General features: G+C 33.5%; 2 protein-coding genes and 1 pseudogene across 4 annotated transcripts; 1 reads left to right on the forward strand and 2 right to left on the reverse strand.

The window, feature by feature from the left end:
• Window positions 1-1,115: 1,115 nt before the first annotated feature.
• LOC107943017 (alpha-N-acetylglucosaminidase) lies at window positions 1,116-4,766 on the forward strand. 3 transcript variants are annotated; one of them, XM_041117524.1, is made up of 9 exons: window positions 1,116-1,255; window positions 1,518-1,627; window positions 2,073-2,175; window positions 2,489-2,584; window positions 3,022-3,132; window positions 3,405-3,637; window positions 3,779-4,016; window positions 4,096-4,174; window positions 4,482-4,766. In XM_041117524.1, the coding sequence occupies exons 3-9, from the start codon at window positions 2,077-2,079 to the stop codon at window positions 4,709-4,711; spliced, it is 1,086 nt and encodes a 361-aa protein (XP_040973458.1). In that variant the 5' UTR covers window positions 1,116-1,255; window positions 1,518-1,627; window positions 2,073-2,076; the 3' UTR covers window positions 4,712-4,766. The 3 variants fall into 3 exon arrangements, with proteins under 3 accessions (XP_040973458.1, XP_040973459.1, XP_016732234.1); XM_041117525.1 differs by lacking the exon at window positions 1,518-1,627 and having other exon boundaries at window positions 1,127-1,255; XM_016876745.2 differs by lacking the exons at window positions 1,116-1,255; window positions 1,518-1,627 and having other exon boundaries at window positions 1,724-2,175.
• Window positions 4,767-5,095: 329 nt separating this feature from the next.
• Window positions 5,096-5,944, reverse strand: LOC107943018 (uncharacterized). Its single transcript, XM_016876746.2, has 2 exons — window positions 5,594-5,944; window positions 5,096-5,288 (listed from the first exon to the last, which is right to left on the reverse strand). Exons 1-2 carry the CDS (start codon window positions 5,848-5,850, stop codon window positions 5,156-5,158), a joined length of 390 nt encoding a protein of 129 aa, XP_016732235.1. The 5' UTR covers window positions 5,851-5,944; the 3' UTR covers window positions 5,096-5,155.
• Window positions 5,945-9,343: 3,399 nt separating this feature from the next.
• LOC121232097 (GDP-Man:Man(3)GlcNAc(2)-PP-Dol alpha-1,2-mannosyltransferase-like) lies at window positions 9,344-12,003 on the reverse strand (annotated as a pseudogene).
• Window positions 12,004-18,639: the final 6,636 nt, after the last annotated feature.

Consider the following 18,639-nt stretch of genomic DNA (forward strand, 5'->3'; position numbering starts at 1 on the left):
GCAAATTTTAATGGAACACCAATTATCAATTCTAAAATGTAGTTAAACTATTATGTTACCAATTCCAAAGACTAGTTTCCTTCCTGCATTGGATCAAAGATTTTCCCTTTGTAAACTGTCTGAAGGCTCACAACTCATGAACTGCATGGCACAATAGATCAGAGAGATTGCCAGTGGCAGCATAAGACAGCAGCTTTTACAAACTGCAGAGAGTAAGTTCAGTGAGTGGTCTTACAAGTGTCAAGTCAGTTTCTTACAAAGTAGCCTATTGGGAGAGGAATAAAGGGTTTCCAGGTTCAGGAAGTTTCGGAACTGATAGTATAAACATTTCATAGTATGAGTGAAAACTGGAGCCTACTTAAGGATTTAAATTTTATGCGACCCCTTATGATCGTCACGCTTACACGACAAATCCAAATATCTTGTTTTAGAAAAATGTAAACTGTGAAAAAGAAGAAATCATAAAGCTTTTCAATCATCTAGTATATGGTTTTCATCTCGAAAATGAATAGATGGTTTGTAATGAAGTAGTCTCTTGGAATAGGAATAAAGGGTTTCCAGGTTCAGAAGTTTCGGAATCAATGTCATAAACATTTCATAGTATGAGTGAGATGTCTAGGGGAATACTACAGGTTCAGCCCTATAAATGTCTAAATTCGAGCACCATTTAGGATTTAAATTATAGGTAACTCCTTATGATTACCACGCTAACAACATGAACAAGCCCAAATATCATCATATTTCAGAAAATATAAACTGTAGGAAAGAAGAAATCATATAGTTTTTCCTTCTAGATTATAAGATTTAATCTATATTTGTATTAAGTAAAATAAAAGAAAGGAAAGTTAAGGCAATGAAAGGAAAGAATTAAGTATTATTTTGTTTGGATTGTTAAAATTAACAAAGGAAAGGAAACTTTTTTTTAACAATATTTGTTTGGTTAAACAATGAACAAGAAAGGATTAAGTATAATATTTTTTTTACAATTATATCCTTTTCATATATAATTTGTATAAAAGATGAAGAGGATAAAATAGGTATCTTATCTCTTAAAAAACTTTTTTTCTTTTATGTCCCTAGCTTTCTCCCCAAATGGAGGTTAAAAAGTTAAGCCTTTTAGGGGAAAGCAAGGGATTCTCAGTTTCCCTTTCTTTCCTTTGCTTTAAATAAAGAAGTCAATCCAAACAAGGGAAAAGATCTTCCTTTCCCTCACTTTCCTTTCCTTTCCCCTCTCTTAGCCTAATACAAATATAAGGTTACATAATTAGCTTTCCCTGAATCTCTAATGATATTGTGGCATTATTGTTCAGAACTGAAGGATGTAAATGTTTTTTCTAGTATGAAATTGGAAAATTTATGTACTTGTGTGTGCATTAAGATGAAATCATATTTTTGATATATGTTCAAAGGAGCATGTTCATACATTATCATGCATTCTAGCATTTTGTTTTGAAGAGAACAAAAACTAAAAGATGAATGTCTTGTTCATTGATTGGTAGTAACCATGCTTTTCTCAGGCACTTCTGCACTCTGTTCCCCTGGGGAAGCTGGTCGTCCTTGATTTATATGCTGAAGTGAAACCCATCTGGATTTCTTCAGCACAGTTTTATGGTGTTCCTTACATCTGGAAAGTTATCGTTGCATCACTTCTCTCTCTCTATCTCACAGACTCACATTTGTACAAGCAAAAACTAACATGTTGATGTATTCCTGTGTCCACAAGTTTTTATCAATAATTTTTATCCTTGCATAGTAGGAAACTATTAAGGACACGAGAATAGGATCAAGTCACAAGGCAATTGATGGGGATGTTGAAATCAATTATCTTCTCTTTATCTAGTTTCCTGCAATGACCTATTGTGATTCATAGTTTAGCTTATCAAAGGGATTGAACCCATAGGCCTTGTTAGAGAGAGATCTAGATCTCTTTGGGGTTTTTGATAGAAATTTTGCTTATTTCATACATCCCTTAAAATTATGTCTCTGTTGCCTACCTTAAGGCAAGCAAAATTGAAGTATGGAACTTGTTCTCTTCTGTTTCTTATCTGATCTGTTGGCATCCTACTTTACAGGTGCATGCTACACAACTTTGCAGGAAATATTGAGATGTATGGAATTTTGGATGCAATAGCCTCTGGCCCTATTGAAGCTCTAACAAGTGAAAACTCAACAATGGTAAGCTGTACTACAGATTTCTTCCTTCAAAATACCATCAAACAGTTATTGAATGTCATAAGATCTGGCTGTTTCACCTTTTATATCAGTAAGCAATTTCTGTACAAAGTTGTTCTCATTTGATCATATCCTGCAACATTTACTCTTTGCATGTCAACTTGCATGCCTGCATGTACGAGTATTACATGTCATGCAAATGAGTTTTCTTGGAACTGACTAATACACTTCTGGCCTTTTGATATTTGCCATGATTTTTTTATATATTTATTTTTATAATATAAATCTGTTTCTGACTCCAATAATTTTGGTTAAGGTTGGCGTTGGAATGTCAATGGAAGGTATAGAACAGAATCCAATTGTTTATGATCTCATGTCTGAAATGGCATTTCAACACAAAAAAGATGTCAAGGTAATTTTAAACTCTTACACGTCTGCAAATCAGATGTGCTATTCACCATTAGTTTTTTAATAAAATATGATGCATGTAAGTTTGGTAAAAGTTTCTAGATTTAAACCCAGGTTATGACAATTTTTTCTCTATGTAATAAGACAGATTATGAGTTCTGTTCTATATTAAGATTGTTTATTGGACAAGTCTGTTCTAAAGAAGGGAAAAGTAATCAAGTGGCAGGACAAGAATACGATTACTATTAATTGACCTTGAGCTCCATAAAGGACAAGCAAGAGGATGCGAAAGGAAGGGTGGAAAAAGAAGAGTGAATAGTTCTTCTAGTTGATTGGACAAAAAACTTGAAGGAATAGTGTGGGAGCTGGGAGACGTGCATTTTCAGTGGAGCTTACCAAATTCTAAACTAATCTGTCTCTTAACTAAAATACATCTTTCAGGCATGGATTGAATTGTATATAGCAAGGCGTTATGGACGGTCATCTCCTTTAATAAGAGACGCATGGAATATATTATACCACACAGTCTACAATTGCACGGATGAAGCCTATGTAAGTTCTTAAACTTGAAATGTTTTTTTTTCCCTCCTTTTTCCCCTTCTGCTGTGTATAGATGTATCAGGGTGGGCATGATTCATGGTCCACTGGTTCCATGAGCTTGACTGACTTGAAAGCTATAATCACAATAGAAAATAGTCCCTCAATCTTCATTAAGTTTTCTGCCAAGTATTATATACAGAATGGTTTTTTTTCTGTACACAATTCTGAGCATATATTTATCATCTTAATCTTTATATAGTTGATAAATGAAAACATTTGAGCAGGACAAAAATAGGGATGTTATTGTAGCATTTCCAGATGTCAATCCATCCCTTATTTCATCACCACTTGAGATGTATCCACATTATGGTAAACCAACTTCAAGAAGGGCCATTCTAAGGGAGAAAAAAAATGCATATGAGCAACCTCATCTATGGTATTCAACTTCTGAAGTGATAAAGGCATTAGAACTTTTTATTGCAAGTGGGAAAGAACTATCAGCAAGCAATACTTACGGGTAGATTATTTGGTTCCAATACACTGTTTTAGCAATGCTTTGCCAGTTGTGACGTATCGTAGAACTTCTAGAATGTGCACTCTCTATTATCCATACTTCTTTCAATATTTTTTTTAATGGCACTCTACTTTTGATGCCCAGCTATGACTTAGTTGACCTGACTAGACAATCTCTGGCTAAATATGCAAATGAGCTTTTCTTAAAGATCATTGACGCCTATAAGTTTAAAGATGTTGACAAAGTCACCTCTCTCAGTCAAAAGTTTCTAGACCTTGTTGAAGATATGGACACTCTTTTAGCATGCCATGATGGATTTCTTCTGGGACCTTGGCTAGAAAGTGCTAAACAACTTGCACAAAATGAAGAAGAAGAGAAACAGGTTAGAATCCCTTTTAAAGTGTCATACAAGCTATTCAAAATGCAAGCATGTTTTGGGTTGACGTGATCTGAAAATACAGTTCGAGTGGAATGCAAGAACTCAAATAACCATGTGGTTTGACAACACAGAGGAGGAAGCAAGTCTACTTCGTGATTATGGTATTTTTACCTCTCACTGCCTGAGTCTTGTTTTTATCTTTCAACCCCAGCTTATTTATATCCTTAAATGAGTTTCATGGTTGTGGTGCAGTATTACCTTGACTTTTTACTTTTCCCTAAATATTCATGTCCTACTATTGTTTTCTACGCATATTATATCCATGTCGACACACACCTGTATTTGATGTTTATCTGGAGTCTGGATAACATCGATGGTGCATATACCTTGGACTTACGTGCTTTATTAAACCTTTCAAAGTTGCAGTGCCACAATTTTCCAATTCTCTTTTTTCTTGCATTGGTTTAGGAAACAAGTATTGGAGTGGACTTCTACGAGATTATTACGGCCCCCGAGCAGCAGTATATTTCAAAATTTTGATAGAAAGTGTGGAGAATGGCGAGGACTTCAGGCTACATAAATGGAGGAGGGAATGGATAAAACTAACAAACAATTGGCAGAGTAGTCGGAAACTGTTTCCGGTGAAGAGCAGTGGAAATGCTGTTAGCATATCAAGGTCACTGTACAAAAGTATTTAAGGTCAGAGTCATGAACCATACTGCCATAAATTGAATAAAATTTTCTGTTGCAGAACAGTTGATCAAAATGAACTCTTCTAAGGGAAAATATGCTAGAATTAATTACCTGATGTAGCAAAAATATATTGCAAAAGATCATGGCTACGTTGTACTCCCACTGCTTTAACATTCTAGCACCGTAGCATGCTACAATTCCCAAACTTTCTTTCTTCGTCTTATCGTTTTTCTTTTTTTATTTGGGCAGACTACAAATTTAAAATACTTAAGTTTAAATTATGTTTTGATCACAAAATTTTAAAGTCCTAAAATGGATACTAATGATATCGATTTGTTATTGTAATAGCCAATTTTAGCCCTAAAATAATAAAACAAACAAAACCCAAATAACCAAATAAAAAAGTCCAAATTTTAAGTGCATTTACAACAAATATGTGACCCAACATTTTATGGCCCAAAATAGAGAAAACAGCAGCAGCCCTTGCCCCAAGCATGCTGCTGCTGCCGAACTGTTGGTCTCCCCTCGGCCACCACGCCTCTGTCATGGCCGTTCCACGCACCTCTGAGAGCCATCTGACACCTGCAACAAATTAAATGCCAAATTAAATGCCACAAAAGCAACAAAAGAGACAAGCAGAAACAACAAAGGAAATAGAAATAGAGGGTCGTTTGAATCGGCTTTTAAAAGGCCAAAATACACCTTTGTAGTTTTTTTTATAGACATTTTACCAAAACAAGAGTTAATCAAAAGAATAGACGATTTCGAAAGGTGATTATTGTTGAGTTTCAATTTTCATCCTTTTTACTTAGATTTGCTTCTTCTTTATTTCTTTTTCATTTTTTTTACACACAAAACAATAATAAAGATAAGAATAATAAAAGTACCTTTGATTTATTGTTCGGGGTGTGCTCCGGTACGCTCTTGCCGATCCGTAGGTCGCCGAACCCCTCGGGGTCTGGCCATTGGCCGTAACAGAGAGAAAGAGAGCCGAGGGGTCCCTCCGTTCTTTGTGGTACTGCAAGTCGTGAAGGCCCCGATTCCGTACTCGTTCGGAGAAGGACCGAAAGGGGCCCGTTTCACCTAACACCGGCCGCCGTTCATGGGTGTGGAGACACCCTCCGATGAACCCATGGCCGGCCATGGGGGAGGCTAAGAGGAGAAGAGAAAGAGGGAGAGAGAGAGAAGGAATGCTATCTGTTTTGTTTTCTTTAAAAACACTAGGGTAAAAAATGGAATAAACAAAAAAATTGGGCCTTTTATTTAGTTATGAAACGGCACCGTTTAGAAGGGGGGTCCGCGTGAAATTACCCACTTTGGTCCCCCCCCTTTTCTTGATATTTGATTTAGTCCTGATTTGCCTTTTTTTTTAAATCTAGCCCGATTATTTTATTCCCTCTCTGATTTGATCCCTGGACTGAACATACGAAATGCAGCGTATTAAACTTGGAATATTACTCCAGTTGGTCTTCGCAAGTCTCAGAGCGTTTCAATTTAGTCCTTGGTGGCCTTTTTTTATTATTATTTCAAATTTATACCTTGAAATGCTGATTCATTTTCATCTATATCCTAAATTCATTCAATTCATATCTATCTTAGTTTGTTTTAATACACAGTTTGGTCATATCATTATTATTTATTGTTACTCATTTTAATATGTTGTTTATTCTAATTATTACTATTTATCTCAACTTACTTTATGTATGTATTATTTATTTATAATCCTTACTTATTATATTTGTATATATATACCATTTATTTTAAGTTTTTATATGTTTGCTATTATTTCAAAACTGTTTTTGCCATATATTTATTTCAAATTATATTACGTCGTTTATTCTTTAGTTATTATGTATTATGTATTTCTAATAATTTTTTATATATCATATCTAAATCGTTATTATAAAGTATATTTATATTGTCTATTTTTAATCCTTTTACGTATTATATATTTTAAACTTCATATTTATAATTTTAAATTAACTTATATATTATTTAGTTCAAAGTTATTTTATACCTTATTTTAAACTCATTCTACTTATTCCATGTTATCTATTTTACACTTTTAATTGTATATATCACCCATTTTAAAATTATTCATATGAATCTTTTGTAACTTGCTTTATATAATATAGGTTTTAAAATTCTCTTACATCATTCATTTTATAAACTCGCTTTATGTGTTATTCATTTTAAATTGTTTTATTATTTATTGTAAAATTTTATATTTGTTATCAATTTCAAATCGTTATATCTATTTTTATATATATACTAATTATTTCTTTGACGTTTTGTATCTTACCTATTTTAAATTTTCTTTTACATATATTCTATTTTTTTGTACATTAGTGATATTAATTTTTTTTTCACATTATTTATTTTAAATTCATTTCTTATCATCATAAAATTTGTTTTATACTTTATTCATTTTAATTTGCTTTATTTTTTTTAAAAAATGGTTATATTTTATTTAATTCATTTGTCTTTGATTACTAGTGATTAATGCCTAAGTGATATATGTTATGTGAATGTTACCATTGTATGTATTATATTTGGTTTATTCGTATTTTTATTATTGTCATTTGCTTGTATAAACATTGTATTTATGTTGTATTATCCCGTGCTCTACGATATATCTTTGTTTTATCTAGCCTAAGTCGTATCATACATTAAGCCCAATACATTTATCTAATAAATCATTTTATTTTAATCTAACAAATACACGTCGTTTAAATATCGTACTTGTTACATTCAAAAATGAAATTTCCTAAATAAGGCAATGTTTTGCATTTTGGAATATCGAGGAATTGTGCCTTAACTTACGGGGTTTCGATTTTCTCATTGTTTTTAAATAGAAAATATCCTTTTCGAGTTTTAAAACACATGGATTTTCAATTAAAGTTAAAGACAATTTGCGCTCGGGAGTTCATGGTATCGTGTCCTAACTTACGGGATGTGATATTTTGATATCTCAAGAAGAGGAAATCTTTAGCAATCACTTTGATTTAATTCGAACTTTTTAAAATTAATGTTAATAAAAAGGATCGTATTTCAAACTCATTCCCGATTCTCAATTTTCGACATTAAGGCACTAACTAATCAATTTGATACTAATTTTTGCGCGTGTTGAGGGTGCTAATCCTTCCTCGCACGTAACCGACTCCCGAACTTGTTCTCTTGGATTTCGTAGACCAAAATGCCATTTTAGTTAAATTAAAATGTTTTATTAAAAACAAAGGTTATTCGATCGCACCTAATAAATATCGATGGCAACTCTGGTTTTAATTTCCATTTTCAAACAAAGTCATTCCTGTTTTCAAAATGATTTCGACAGTTACATTTTGGTCATTCAGATGAAGTTTAGGTCATATTGCACAGTTAGTCCTTATATTTTCTAAGCAATTTTTTCTTTTACTTACTCTTTTTTTCCCCTTAACTTCTCTTCTTTCTTTCTTTTTCTCTCTTCTCCTTTCATAAGTCTAAAGATACAAAAGAAAAGGTTAGACCAAAATAGCATACGAAACTGTATGGGCACTGGGCAATATACCATATAACAACAATCTGAACATAGAAAGAAAATGTAAACTGATTACTAAAACAATGGTGCACCAAAATGTTAGAAGGTGCCGCTAGCTCCGTTTATAAATAATTTCACTATATTGATATAAAAAATGGAAAGGGAATGTCATAAAGAAGAGAAGAAACTTAATCCTTTGATATGATATGAAATGAACTGCTTACATGAAAGCACACTAAACAATCCGATATTTTAAACTAAGGGCACGTTTGGTTCGCTGTATTGGATTAGAGGTGTATTGGATTAGAGGTGTAATGGAATAGATGTGTAATAGCAAATCAACTGTTTGGTTGAATGTAATGGAATAGAGGCGTAATAGTAAAACTGTGTTTGGTTGAATGTAATAGAGGTATAATAGCATAATGGAGAAAACTAAAATGACTAGAATACCCTTAGCATAAATTTGTTTTGGTAAATGATTATTGTTATTGTTATTTAAATTTTAATAAGATTATTTATTATCAAAAATAAATAATTTAATCATATTTAAACATAATTATTATTTAATATATTTTAATTAAAATATATAATTTAATAAAATTCTTAATAATTAGCAGAAATTTGTTTTGGTAAATTATTTTATTTAAATTTTAATAAGATTATTAATATCAATAATAAATAATTTAATCATATTTAAACATAATTATTATTAAATATATTTTAATTAAAATATATAATTTAATAAAATTCTTAATAATTAATATTCTTATATGAATTTACTCAAATCATAATATATGATACTGTAAAATATAAATTAAAATAATTATTATTAAATATATTATAATTAAAATATATAATTTAATAAAATTCTTAATAATTAATAGTCTTATATGAATTTACTCAAATCATAATATATGATACTATAAAAGAAAATTTGAAATAATTAATATTAAATATATTTTAATTAAAATATATGATTTAATAAAATTTAAAATAATTATAACTAATAAATTATATTTTATGAATTTGTATAATTTAAAATAATAATTATTACATATAATTTAATTATTACATATAAAATTAGTTTAATTAAGGTAACCTAAGTTTAAAACAAATAAAATAAAGAATGAGGATTTGGTTTAGTGTATTAAGTATATCTATTTTGTTGACAAATCTAAACTAAGCTTTTTCTAATGACTAGATCGAAAGGGTGAAGAACCCCAATAAACAAGAACAAGTATAACTATTGTTTTCTATGTCACTGTGATCTTCTAATGCAATCCTATAACTAGGAAGAATCGCATATAATTGGTCGGATTGCGGCTTTGAGATCATCGTAAAATCTTTGCTCCGAAAATCTGCTAGCTCTTCTCCTTGCTGCTGTAGCTATCTTGAGTCTTTCAGACTCGGGCATCTTCACGATTTTCAGGACTGCATCTGCATATTCTTCTACATTTTGAGCAAGAAATCCTGTTTGTGTCCATCTTCATCTAAAACAATGTCCATTTTCGGGCCAGCAGAATTATGAGCTGAGGGGAGTCGAGCAAAATGAATATCATTTTAAAAACATTTTTAAAATGGAAAACAAAAGTAGCTCGAATCAGAAATTATAATATCAGTTGCCATGCTAGCTCACCTATAGGTATGGCTCCTGCAGCCATGTACTCTACAACACTAATGCAAACTGTAAACTGGTAAGAAATCACAGCCATGTACTCCTGCAGCCATGTACTCCTGCAGCTCCTGAGTTAAAAAAAATCAAACTGTAAAGAGTTTCTAGAACTAATCAAGGTTCCAAAACTGAAACACCAGAACCATTAAAAATTTAGCTTGAAGGTCTATGTAAGTATGTGCACCTTCTCGGGACGAAATTGTGCAACAGATATGATTTTTGGAGTTTCCACCGACCTTTCCAAAGGAAGTGCCTGTTTCAGATGTAAACTGGTAAGAAATCACAGATGAATGACACTAAAAAATATAAAATGCACCATGATTGGTGATGAATAACAAGAAACAGAACCTAAAGTCCCGAAGTATCACAAGGTGGATAAACTCGCTTAATGCAGTTAGGAATACCCCAAAGCTTCTCGATGTGAGACTGAGTCCATGAAGAGTTGACCATTACAAGATGTGCACAAGATCCCACCATTACAAAATGTGTTTGGAAGGACTTGTTAAATAGACTTGTTGTATATACTTGTTGGCATAAATTGTGAGACAAAAATGTATGAACAAATCCAAGAACAATACTCAGTCTTAATGTTCCCCAAACCCCTAATTCATATATAGATCTAAGCTATTAGGGGGAAATCCTAGTCTTACAATGTTTGTGGCATTTGTTTCAGATACATAACCATCCTTGTCGAGCATGATTGCATCATTGGCATTCGCATTATTCCCTTCTATCTGCATTGGACCACACAAATCATTTTTTTCCCAAGAGATAGTTTAACAAAAATGCATATCTGGCATTAGTCTGAGAAACATAATCTCCACCATAACACAGGAAAATATACAGGTCATATCATCCATCATGGTTTACACCCTTAACCCAAACAAAACAAAAATATCCAAGCCTAGAGAGAAAGGTCTACTGAAGTTTTCAGGTAAGAAAATCAGAAACTAAATACAGTTGTTATCTTGCGAAATTTGATTAATCAGTTGATGATACTGTCAGAAGCATTTAAAGATAGTAAGCCGTCAAATTGAGAACAATACTTGCTCGAATAGCATGAAAGAATGAAAACAACATTCAAATCATAGATCAGATATTAGAACATCATCTACTCTCAACTTTATCGTAAAATCAAATGAAAGTCCTGCATTGGACAACCTTTGCCAGTATGTTATTAGAACATATTTTTTATGCTTCATGATTAAAGATTTTGCGTGATCATTCATACACAACAATCAGTGTTCATTTATCAGTGGGTTTGTAATTTGTTTACTACTCTTTGTTTAACACAACTTGCATGGCAGATAGGTAAGACCAAAGTTTTCCTTAGAGCTGGGGTTTATTGAGAAGGAAAAAGACTGGGGATGGAGAAATGCATTTTTATTGTATTTAACAGTAGAGAAGCACCGCACTGCACAATTTCTTAAGGGTGGGGGTGTCGGATTTTCTTTTAAACAGAAATTATTTCGATAGAACAGATTTCATAACTCACATCCTATTATCAGCCCAATATATACATATTACTGCTCATAATATCTCCAACTTTATCATGATTATTCAATTAAATTTTTTTTAAAATAAACAATCGATTCAACTATCAGAAATAAACAACCGATGCTTCTCATGCAATGAAGATGATGATTTATAACCCTCTCTAATCATGCTTCAGAAAAGACAAGCAAATCAGCATGCAAAGCACCCACAATCCAAGGCAAAGACAGAAAACTAAAATGAAAAGTTCATCCATACCTCACGCCAAGATCGAGAGAACCTAATGAAGCAGTGGCTTTCAAACGTGCTGCAACAAATGAAAGGGAAAAAACGATCGACAGAGAAAATCGATAAAGGCAGACGAGGAGAAATTATGAGGACAGAAGAGGAGAGGGTCGGGTAGGGAGGGAGGGTAAAACAGAGAGTTGGGAAGGGAAGCCGGACGTAATGTGTAATACGCGATTTGAGAAGGGATTAGAAAAGCAGGGAATTTGGGGATTAGGTCGGGATTGTATTACGCGCGTAATACCTATTACAGTGAACCAAACGCCGGAATAGGAGCGTAATGTAATAGGCGCGTAATCAGGGCGTAATGGATTAGCTAATACACTGAACCAAACACACTGTAAGAGCTAATATTTAAACTTGACATGAGTTAGCTAAAAAAATAACTCTATTGACTGATCAAGTCATTTTACAATTAGCTTTCTTATTTGAGTTTGAATTTAACTTCTTCTTTTTTCTTTTTTTTTATATAGGAGTTTTGTTAATGGTTTATATATATAAATAGATGTTCATTTAAGAAATCTTACATAGCTATCTTTTTCATAAAGGTATCAAAACCTTGAAAATTCTTCCACCAGAGTCTCGGTCCTCTAGCCTTTTTTTTTCCTCACCTCCAACCCAACCATAGTTAACATATTCAAATGTCTCGGCCAATGCATTTGACTATACACCCTAAACCTAAAAAAAATGAAATCAAGTTAATATTTCAAATATTTCACCCTTTAGTAGAAAATATTTTCAATCAGAGTCTAGGACCCTATATTTCTTCCCATATGTATAGAGAATCTCAAAATATTCACCCTTCACCCCCAAAAATTGTTGCTCTTGCTGAACATTGTTGACACATAATTGAAACAACCGAAAATTTGTACACTTCTTCAAAATTATTATTTTTTTATTATAAATTGTTCGGTGATAAAATAAATTATGAAGCATTACAAGATTTTAGTTGGCTTGTTATACATGGCTTAAACCATATAATCAATAAACTTGAAACACATTTTCTGACTGTGTTTATTTAAAATTCTCTATAATTCATCACCGTCATCAATATTTTGATACAATATAAAATAAAAAAAATTAGAGATATCAATTTTTTTTAGACATTTTTCCTTTCAAAAATATTTTCTCTAAGATTAAGAAACATATTTCAAATACCGATAGAGATTTTAGTGCTTTATCCAAAAATCTCTTACCAAAAATATTTACCTCAATTACCAGCTCCTCTCCACTTATTTCACTAGAAATTGCAAATCCCATCATCAGTCTTCAAGTACACAAATTTCAACAAGATACCTAACTTCATAACTCTTATTGTGCCCAAAAGAAAATTCGTCAAATTCAAGTATTTCATACTTAAATTTGAACTCTTCTTTTTCCCTTCAATCTCTCAACCCTACCCATAAAACTCACCCATCTTCACTACAAACTTCTCCCATCACCTCTTCTCAAAAAAATAAATAAATAAATAAATAAATCCATCTTTTCCTACATCTAGTCATCATTTATCCATTCAAGCAACTGGATCTCATCCCACTTCTGCCACTCAAACTTCTTTACCTTTTACCTCTAATTCTATCTCCTACCATATCGCCAATCAATCCCCCAGCTCAAAACATCTGCTTATTTGAACTATCTCCACTAGTCATCCCTATTATTTACCAGCCAAATCGAATCATCAGTAGCTCTCAAAACCAAAAAAGGTTTTTGATTATCTAGCTCGCCTTTCTCCCATACCCGCCTCTTTCAAACAAGCCACCAAATATCCACTGTGGCAAGCAGCCATGTAAGAGGAGTTTGATGCCTTAAAAAGCAATAAAACTTGGACCCTTATACCCCGAGATCCAAATGCCAATGTAATTAATTGCAAGTGAATTTCAAAATCAAGTAAAAATTAGATGGGTCATCGACTTGTTACAAAAGAGTACACTCAACAAGAATGTGTGGACTATCATTCTACTTTTAGTCTATAATTAATCCTACAGCCATTCACCTTGTACTATCGATTGCTATTCTAAATCAATGGCCACTACAACAGATTCATGTCAACATTGCTTTTTTACAAGGTCATCTTGATGAACATGTTTATCTGAGGTAACCACCAAATTTTGAAGACTTGACCGTGTTTGTCAATTCAAAAAAGGTAACCACCAAATTGATGACATAGTTAAAAAAACACTACTCAAATAACCTTCATGTGTGACCTTAAACTTGAGGGGATGTATTGTTTAGAAGTTTTGTTGATAGTTTGTGTATAAATAGATTTTCATTCAAGGAATATTACACAACCCACTTTTACCTTTTTCATAAAGTTATCTACTTCCTTAAACTCTTGGATTCTGAACTAAAAATGAAGAAAGGTTAATTCGAACATTAAGAAACCTTGATCACTACTGAAATTAAATAATTGGTCCAATCAAGTTTATAAGTAGGGTGGTTATTTGTATTTATCATGCAAAGCACAAAGCTTTTTTTCATTACAAGGGACATCTTAGAGACCTATCTCTCAATTTCTACAATAAATGAGAACTGCTCTAATAATTGCCAAAATATAAATCTAAGTTGATGTTTCCCATGAAAAAGTTGATGCCATATGTGGTATCTATACACTATCAATGGTATCTATACAGCCTCCCCTTCCCAAAAGAAACTAAATTAAAATTAGACGCTTGCCTTTCTTTTTCACTTTACAAGCTTTCTTTTTCCCTCTGACCTTCTACTCCTTCAATTCCAAGAAAGCTTATTCTACTTTAAACAGTGGACCATATCACTGTAACGCTTTAAACATGCCCTAGCACTCGCAACATCAAATTTGGAATGAAGATTCATCGCCAGAATGAAAATTCCTTTCAACATAAAAAGATATCTCACTTGTCCAACAGGAATAATCGTGGAGGACCCCGACATTCCTCGTAAGAATCTAGCACAATGTTTCAGGCGCAATTAGGGTACCAATCAATAATACATTTATCAACCAGTTTAGGAAATAGTGCCTTGTGCATGAAGACTTCACTATTCTATTTCAGAACCAATAAATAAATCGTTAATTAGATTCACCACTCAAAGCTGCCTCATCATATGGCATGATCACCATTCCCCTTCATTCATTCAATTCTTGCATATCAAACATGGTTTTATGGGAAGGCAAAATGCATCTATGCATACCATTCATGGCAACTTCTAAAAGGAGATAATAATGAAAAGATACATCTTTTGGTTTTTCGTTATATGAACAAGCTTTCCTTTTACTCTAGATGGTGATAACAAAAGCAGAAAGAAACTTGAAATAGTAATACCTATATCATACGCACCAGACACTCAACCCCCATCAAACTAATTTAATTTTTAAAATAAATGTACACTTCTAATTGCTAATAACGCAATCATGTATAAAAACATAAGAAACCAATATGTATGTCTAAGTGCCTCCATTGTGACAAGAAATGGCAATATAAACTAAGGCTAATAAGAAAATAGTGAATAAAAACATCTTTTAATAACATTTCCATAAATATATGGCTTAATTGAATAATAAGCCGTCAAACTATACTTTTTTTTTGTCGGGTACCCTTTCTTTTTTTTTTAGAGCAAAAGGCCATGAAGGTTAGTCCTTCATTCATAACCTTAAACATCATTAATCACAAGGTCATAAATAGAGAAAGGGTAATTTAACCCAAACGTGAGAGTATCCTCACCCTTATAGGCCCACACGGCTAAGATAGTCTGTAACTTCATTACCCGAATAGGCTACATAAGAAAAAACCAAGAGTCGAATAAAACATCAAGTTTTTGGTCTTTAACAAAATATAATATGGCAAAAAATAGATAAATCAAGACAATCAGATCAAAGTTTATTAACAACTGAGACAACATCACTCTTAAGTATCATACAAAGCCCATGGAATAATGTGGCAAATGAAACCCACCTATAACTGCACCAGCCTCATTCAATCACCCTTTGCATATATTTGTCATGTAGAAAACCATCCAAATCCTGAATCATCAGTCTGTTAGAAACTAGGTAAGAATATTAAAAAATTGATTTGAAGAAAAGAAACAACTGAAAACAAATAGGTTGCAAACTGAAAAACTGATTCAATTTCTGAATGATGAATTACATGATCTCTTTTCTATTCTTCAGTAATGTGTTTATATAAGCTATATAAGCTTTGAATAAATAATCTGAAACTGCTTACTCACTTGCTTAACTGACTAGCAACCTGCTAACTATATGATCCTTAACATTTACCCAGCTTTCCTGCGAGTAATATCTGAAGAAGGGTTCAAAATCGAGCGAAATATGTCACTGAAAGTGGTTTGGTAAGTATACCAGATACTTGGTCACAAGCCGGAACCTCACCTACTACAATAGACCCATCTGTTACTTTCTCGCGAACAAAGAACAAGTCCAACTCAACGTGCTTGAACTTAGAATGTAAGACAGGGTTAGCCGCAACAGCTACTGCACTGGAGCTATCACAGCAAATAGTAGGAATATCAGCCGACTTGACTTGTAGCTCTTGAAATAACGAAAGCAACCAAACAACTTCAATAGTGGCTGCGAAAATACTATGATATTCTACCTCAGCCGTAGAGCGAGCGACTACTTGTTGTTTCTTAGACTCCCAAGATATGTGAATGGAGCCAAAATAAACACAGTAGCCCGAAGTGGACCGGCGGTCATCAAAATCTAGCCTCCAGTTGGCATCGGCATAAGCGCTTAACGATAATCGAGCAAACGGCCAAAAAATAACCCCGAAATCAGTAGTGCCACATAGGTATCGCAAAACGCATTTTAGAACGGCCATGTGAACATTGGTAGGGTTATGCATAAATTGACATATCTGGTTTACGGCGTATGCAATATCAGGACGAGTAAGTACCACGTACTGGAGTGCACCAGCAAGTCACCATCGGGTTGTGGACACTCTTCGCACTAGTCATCGAAGCTCGACCAAGGATATCACGTATGTATTTTGCCTGACACAAATGGAAACACCAGGAGGAAGACCAACGAACTTCGATCCCAAGAAAATAGTGAAGATTACCTATGTCCTTGAGTGGGAACTCATCATTCAGCAAACAAACAAACCAATCAATAGTGGTAGACAGGCTACTAGTGATAATAATATCATCGACATACATCAGGACATAAAGAGTGGAGTCAGACTAGATACGAATAAACAATGACGCATCAGATCTGGAAACGACGAAACCAATTGACACAAGAAACTGCTTCAGCTTTTCAAACTAGGCGCGGGGTGCCTGATGAAGGCTATACAAAGATTTCTTCAGACGACGCACAAGTGGCTTGCCAGTCAAATCATATTGAACGTACCCCGGAGGTTGCTGCATAAATACTTCAGTATCCAACTCACCATTTAAAAAGACATTGTTTACATCTACTTGTCGAAAAAACCACCCTCTAGACACAATAATTGACAGAATAACGCAAATAGTGGTAGGCTTGACAACTGAACTGAAGGTTTCTTTGAAATCACACCCAAGAACCTGAGAACGGCTCTTAGCTACCAATCTGGCCTTTCGTTGGGCAATAGTACCATCATGATTTCTTTTAATCTTAAATAACCACTTGTACCCAATGACCTTGCGGTTTGGTGGTAAAGGAATAAGCTCCTAGGTAGAGTTACGAATAAGGGCATCTTACTCTGCCTGAGCAGCAGCTCGCCACTCAGTAGTAGAGAATGCTTCCACTATTATGGACGGTTCCATAGCTTCAACGATCACAGCTTTGGGCTTGAAAATTCCTGCTTTGGCTCGAGTCACTATCGGGTGAGTGTTGACATCAGCCAATACATTGGTTGAACCACGAGAAGATGAAGGAACACATTTCGCATGTCTGGTTGAACCGTCAGTATCATTAGGCAGAGGACTAGACTCATGGGTATGACTTGGGCCAGTCGGAGGTGAGTCAGTCGGTGACAACCCATTCCCAGCAGATGACAAGTTAGATAGATTTAGGAGCTGTGATGAGTGGTCTACAAGAGGAGCAGAGACTTTCTAAACAAGAGGAAAAGTGGTAGATACGGACACACCAGACTCCCGATCCGGAGTGTTAAAGTCATGTTCAGAAGAGAAAAATTTACTTTCATAAAAAGCATGTCTTGAAACAACAATCTTACCATTTGGAAGACGACATTGATATCCCTTATGTTAAGTACTGTAACCCAAAAAGATAAAAGGTTGTGACCGAAATTCTAGCTTATGTGTCATATACAGACGTAAGTAAGGATAACAACAATAGCCAAAAACCCGTAAATAATCATAAGAGGGATCACAACCATACAGGGCTTGAAAAGGAGACTGTCCATGTAGAACTGCAGTAGGAAGGCGATTGATAAGATGTACTTCACAGAAAAACGCGTAGTCCTAGTATTCCATGGATAGATTCACTTAGGCCAATAGTGTGAGGCCCATTTTCACAATGTGTCGATGTTTGCGTTCAGCAACAGATAAACATGTTAATTTACATGATTCTTGTGTTTAATTTGGCTTATTTCTAAATTAATCCCTGCTTAATTGGTGTTTTTATGGATTAATCTTGTCAGGGATTCAATTGGTCAAAAACGAGCAAAAAGTGGTCAAATTGAAAGACAAATCGTTGAGTTGGGGCCAAATCATAAATATGGGAAAGCCAAGGATTTAACATCGATTTTGACTTTGTAAAAAGCTAAAAATAGGAGATATTATTTTATTTTATTTTATTATTTATTATTTATTTTATTAATTTAGCTTTAGCCTATTTTTAGTAAACCCTATGTATATAAATAGAGGCTTTTAGTTCTTAGAAAATCATCTCTTGTTTTTGTATCCCTACTTCTATTTGGAATAGAAATACTCTCTTTTTTCCCTTTTCAAATTGGAGTTTAGCATTCTGCCACTTTTTCACTTGGTTTTGTTTCTTTTCTAAAATTGGGCTAATTGCATTTCAAGTGTTTTTCCTT

The sequence above is a fragment of the Gossypium hirsutum genome, chromosome A07 (genome assembly GCF_007990345.1).
Source record: "Gossypium hirsutum isolate 1008001.06 chromosome A07, Gossypium_hirsutum_v2.1, whole genome shotgun sequence".
NCBI lineage: Eukaryota > Viridiplantae > Streptophyta > Magnoliopsida > Malvales > Malvaceae > Gossypium > Gossypium hirsutum.

What these genes read in the sequence shown, in the direction of transcription:
- LOC107943018 (XM_016876746.2), bottom strand. Translation starts at nt 5,850, where the DNA reads ATGGCCGGCCATGGGTTCATCGGAGGGTGTCTCCACACCCATGAACGG. An exon ending in CCCCGAACAATAAATCAAAG is followed by an intron (nt 5,289 to 5,593) that starts GTACTTTTATTA and finishes AATTTGTTGCAG; the next exon opens with GTGTCAGATGGCTCTCAGAG.
- LOC107943017 (XM_041117524.1), top strand. Translation starts at nt 2,077, where the DNA reads ATGCTACACAACTTTGCAGGAAATATTGAGATGTATGGAATTTTGGAT. An exon ending in CAAGTGAAAACTCAACAATG is followed by an intron (nt 2,176 to 2,488) that starts GTAAGCTGTACT and finishes ATTTTGGTTAAG; the next exon opens with GTTGGCGTTGGAATGTCAAT. An exon ending in AAGTCTACTTCGTGATTATG is followed by an intron (nt 4,175 to 4,481) that starts GTATTTTTACCT and finishes GCATTGGTTTAG; the next exon opens with GAAACAAGTATTGGAGTGGA.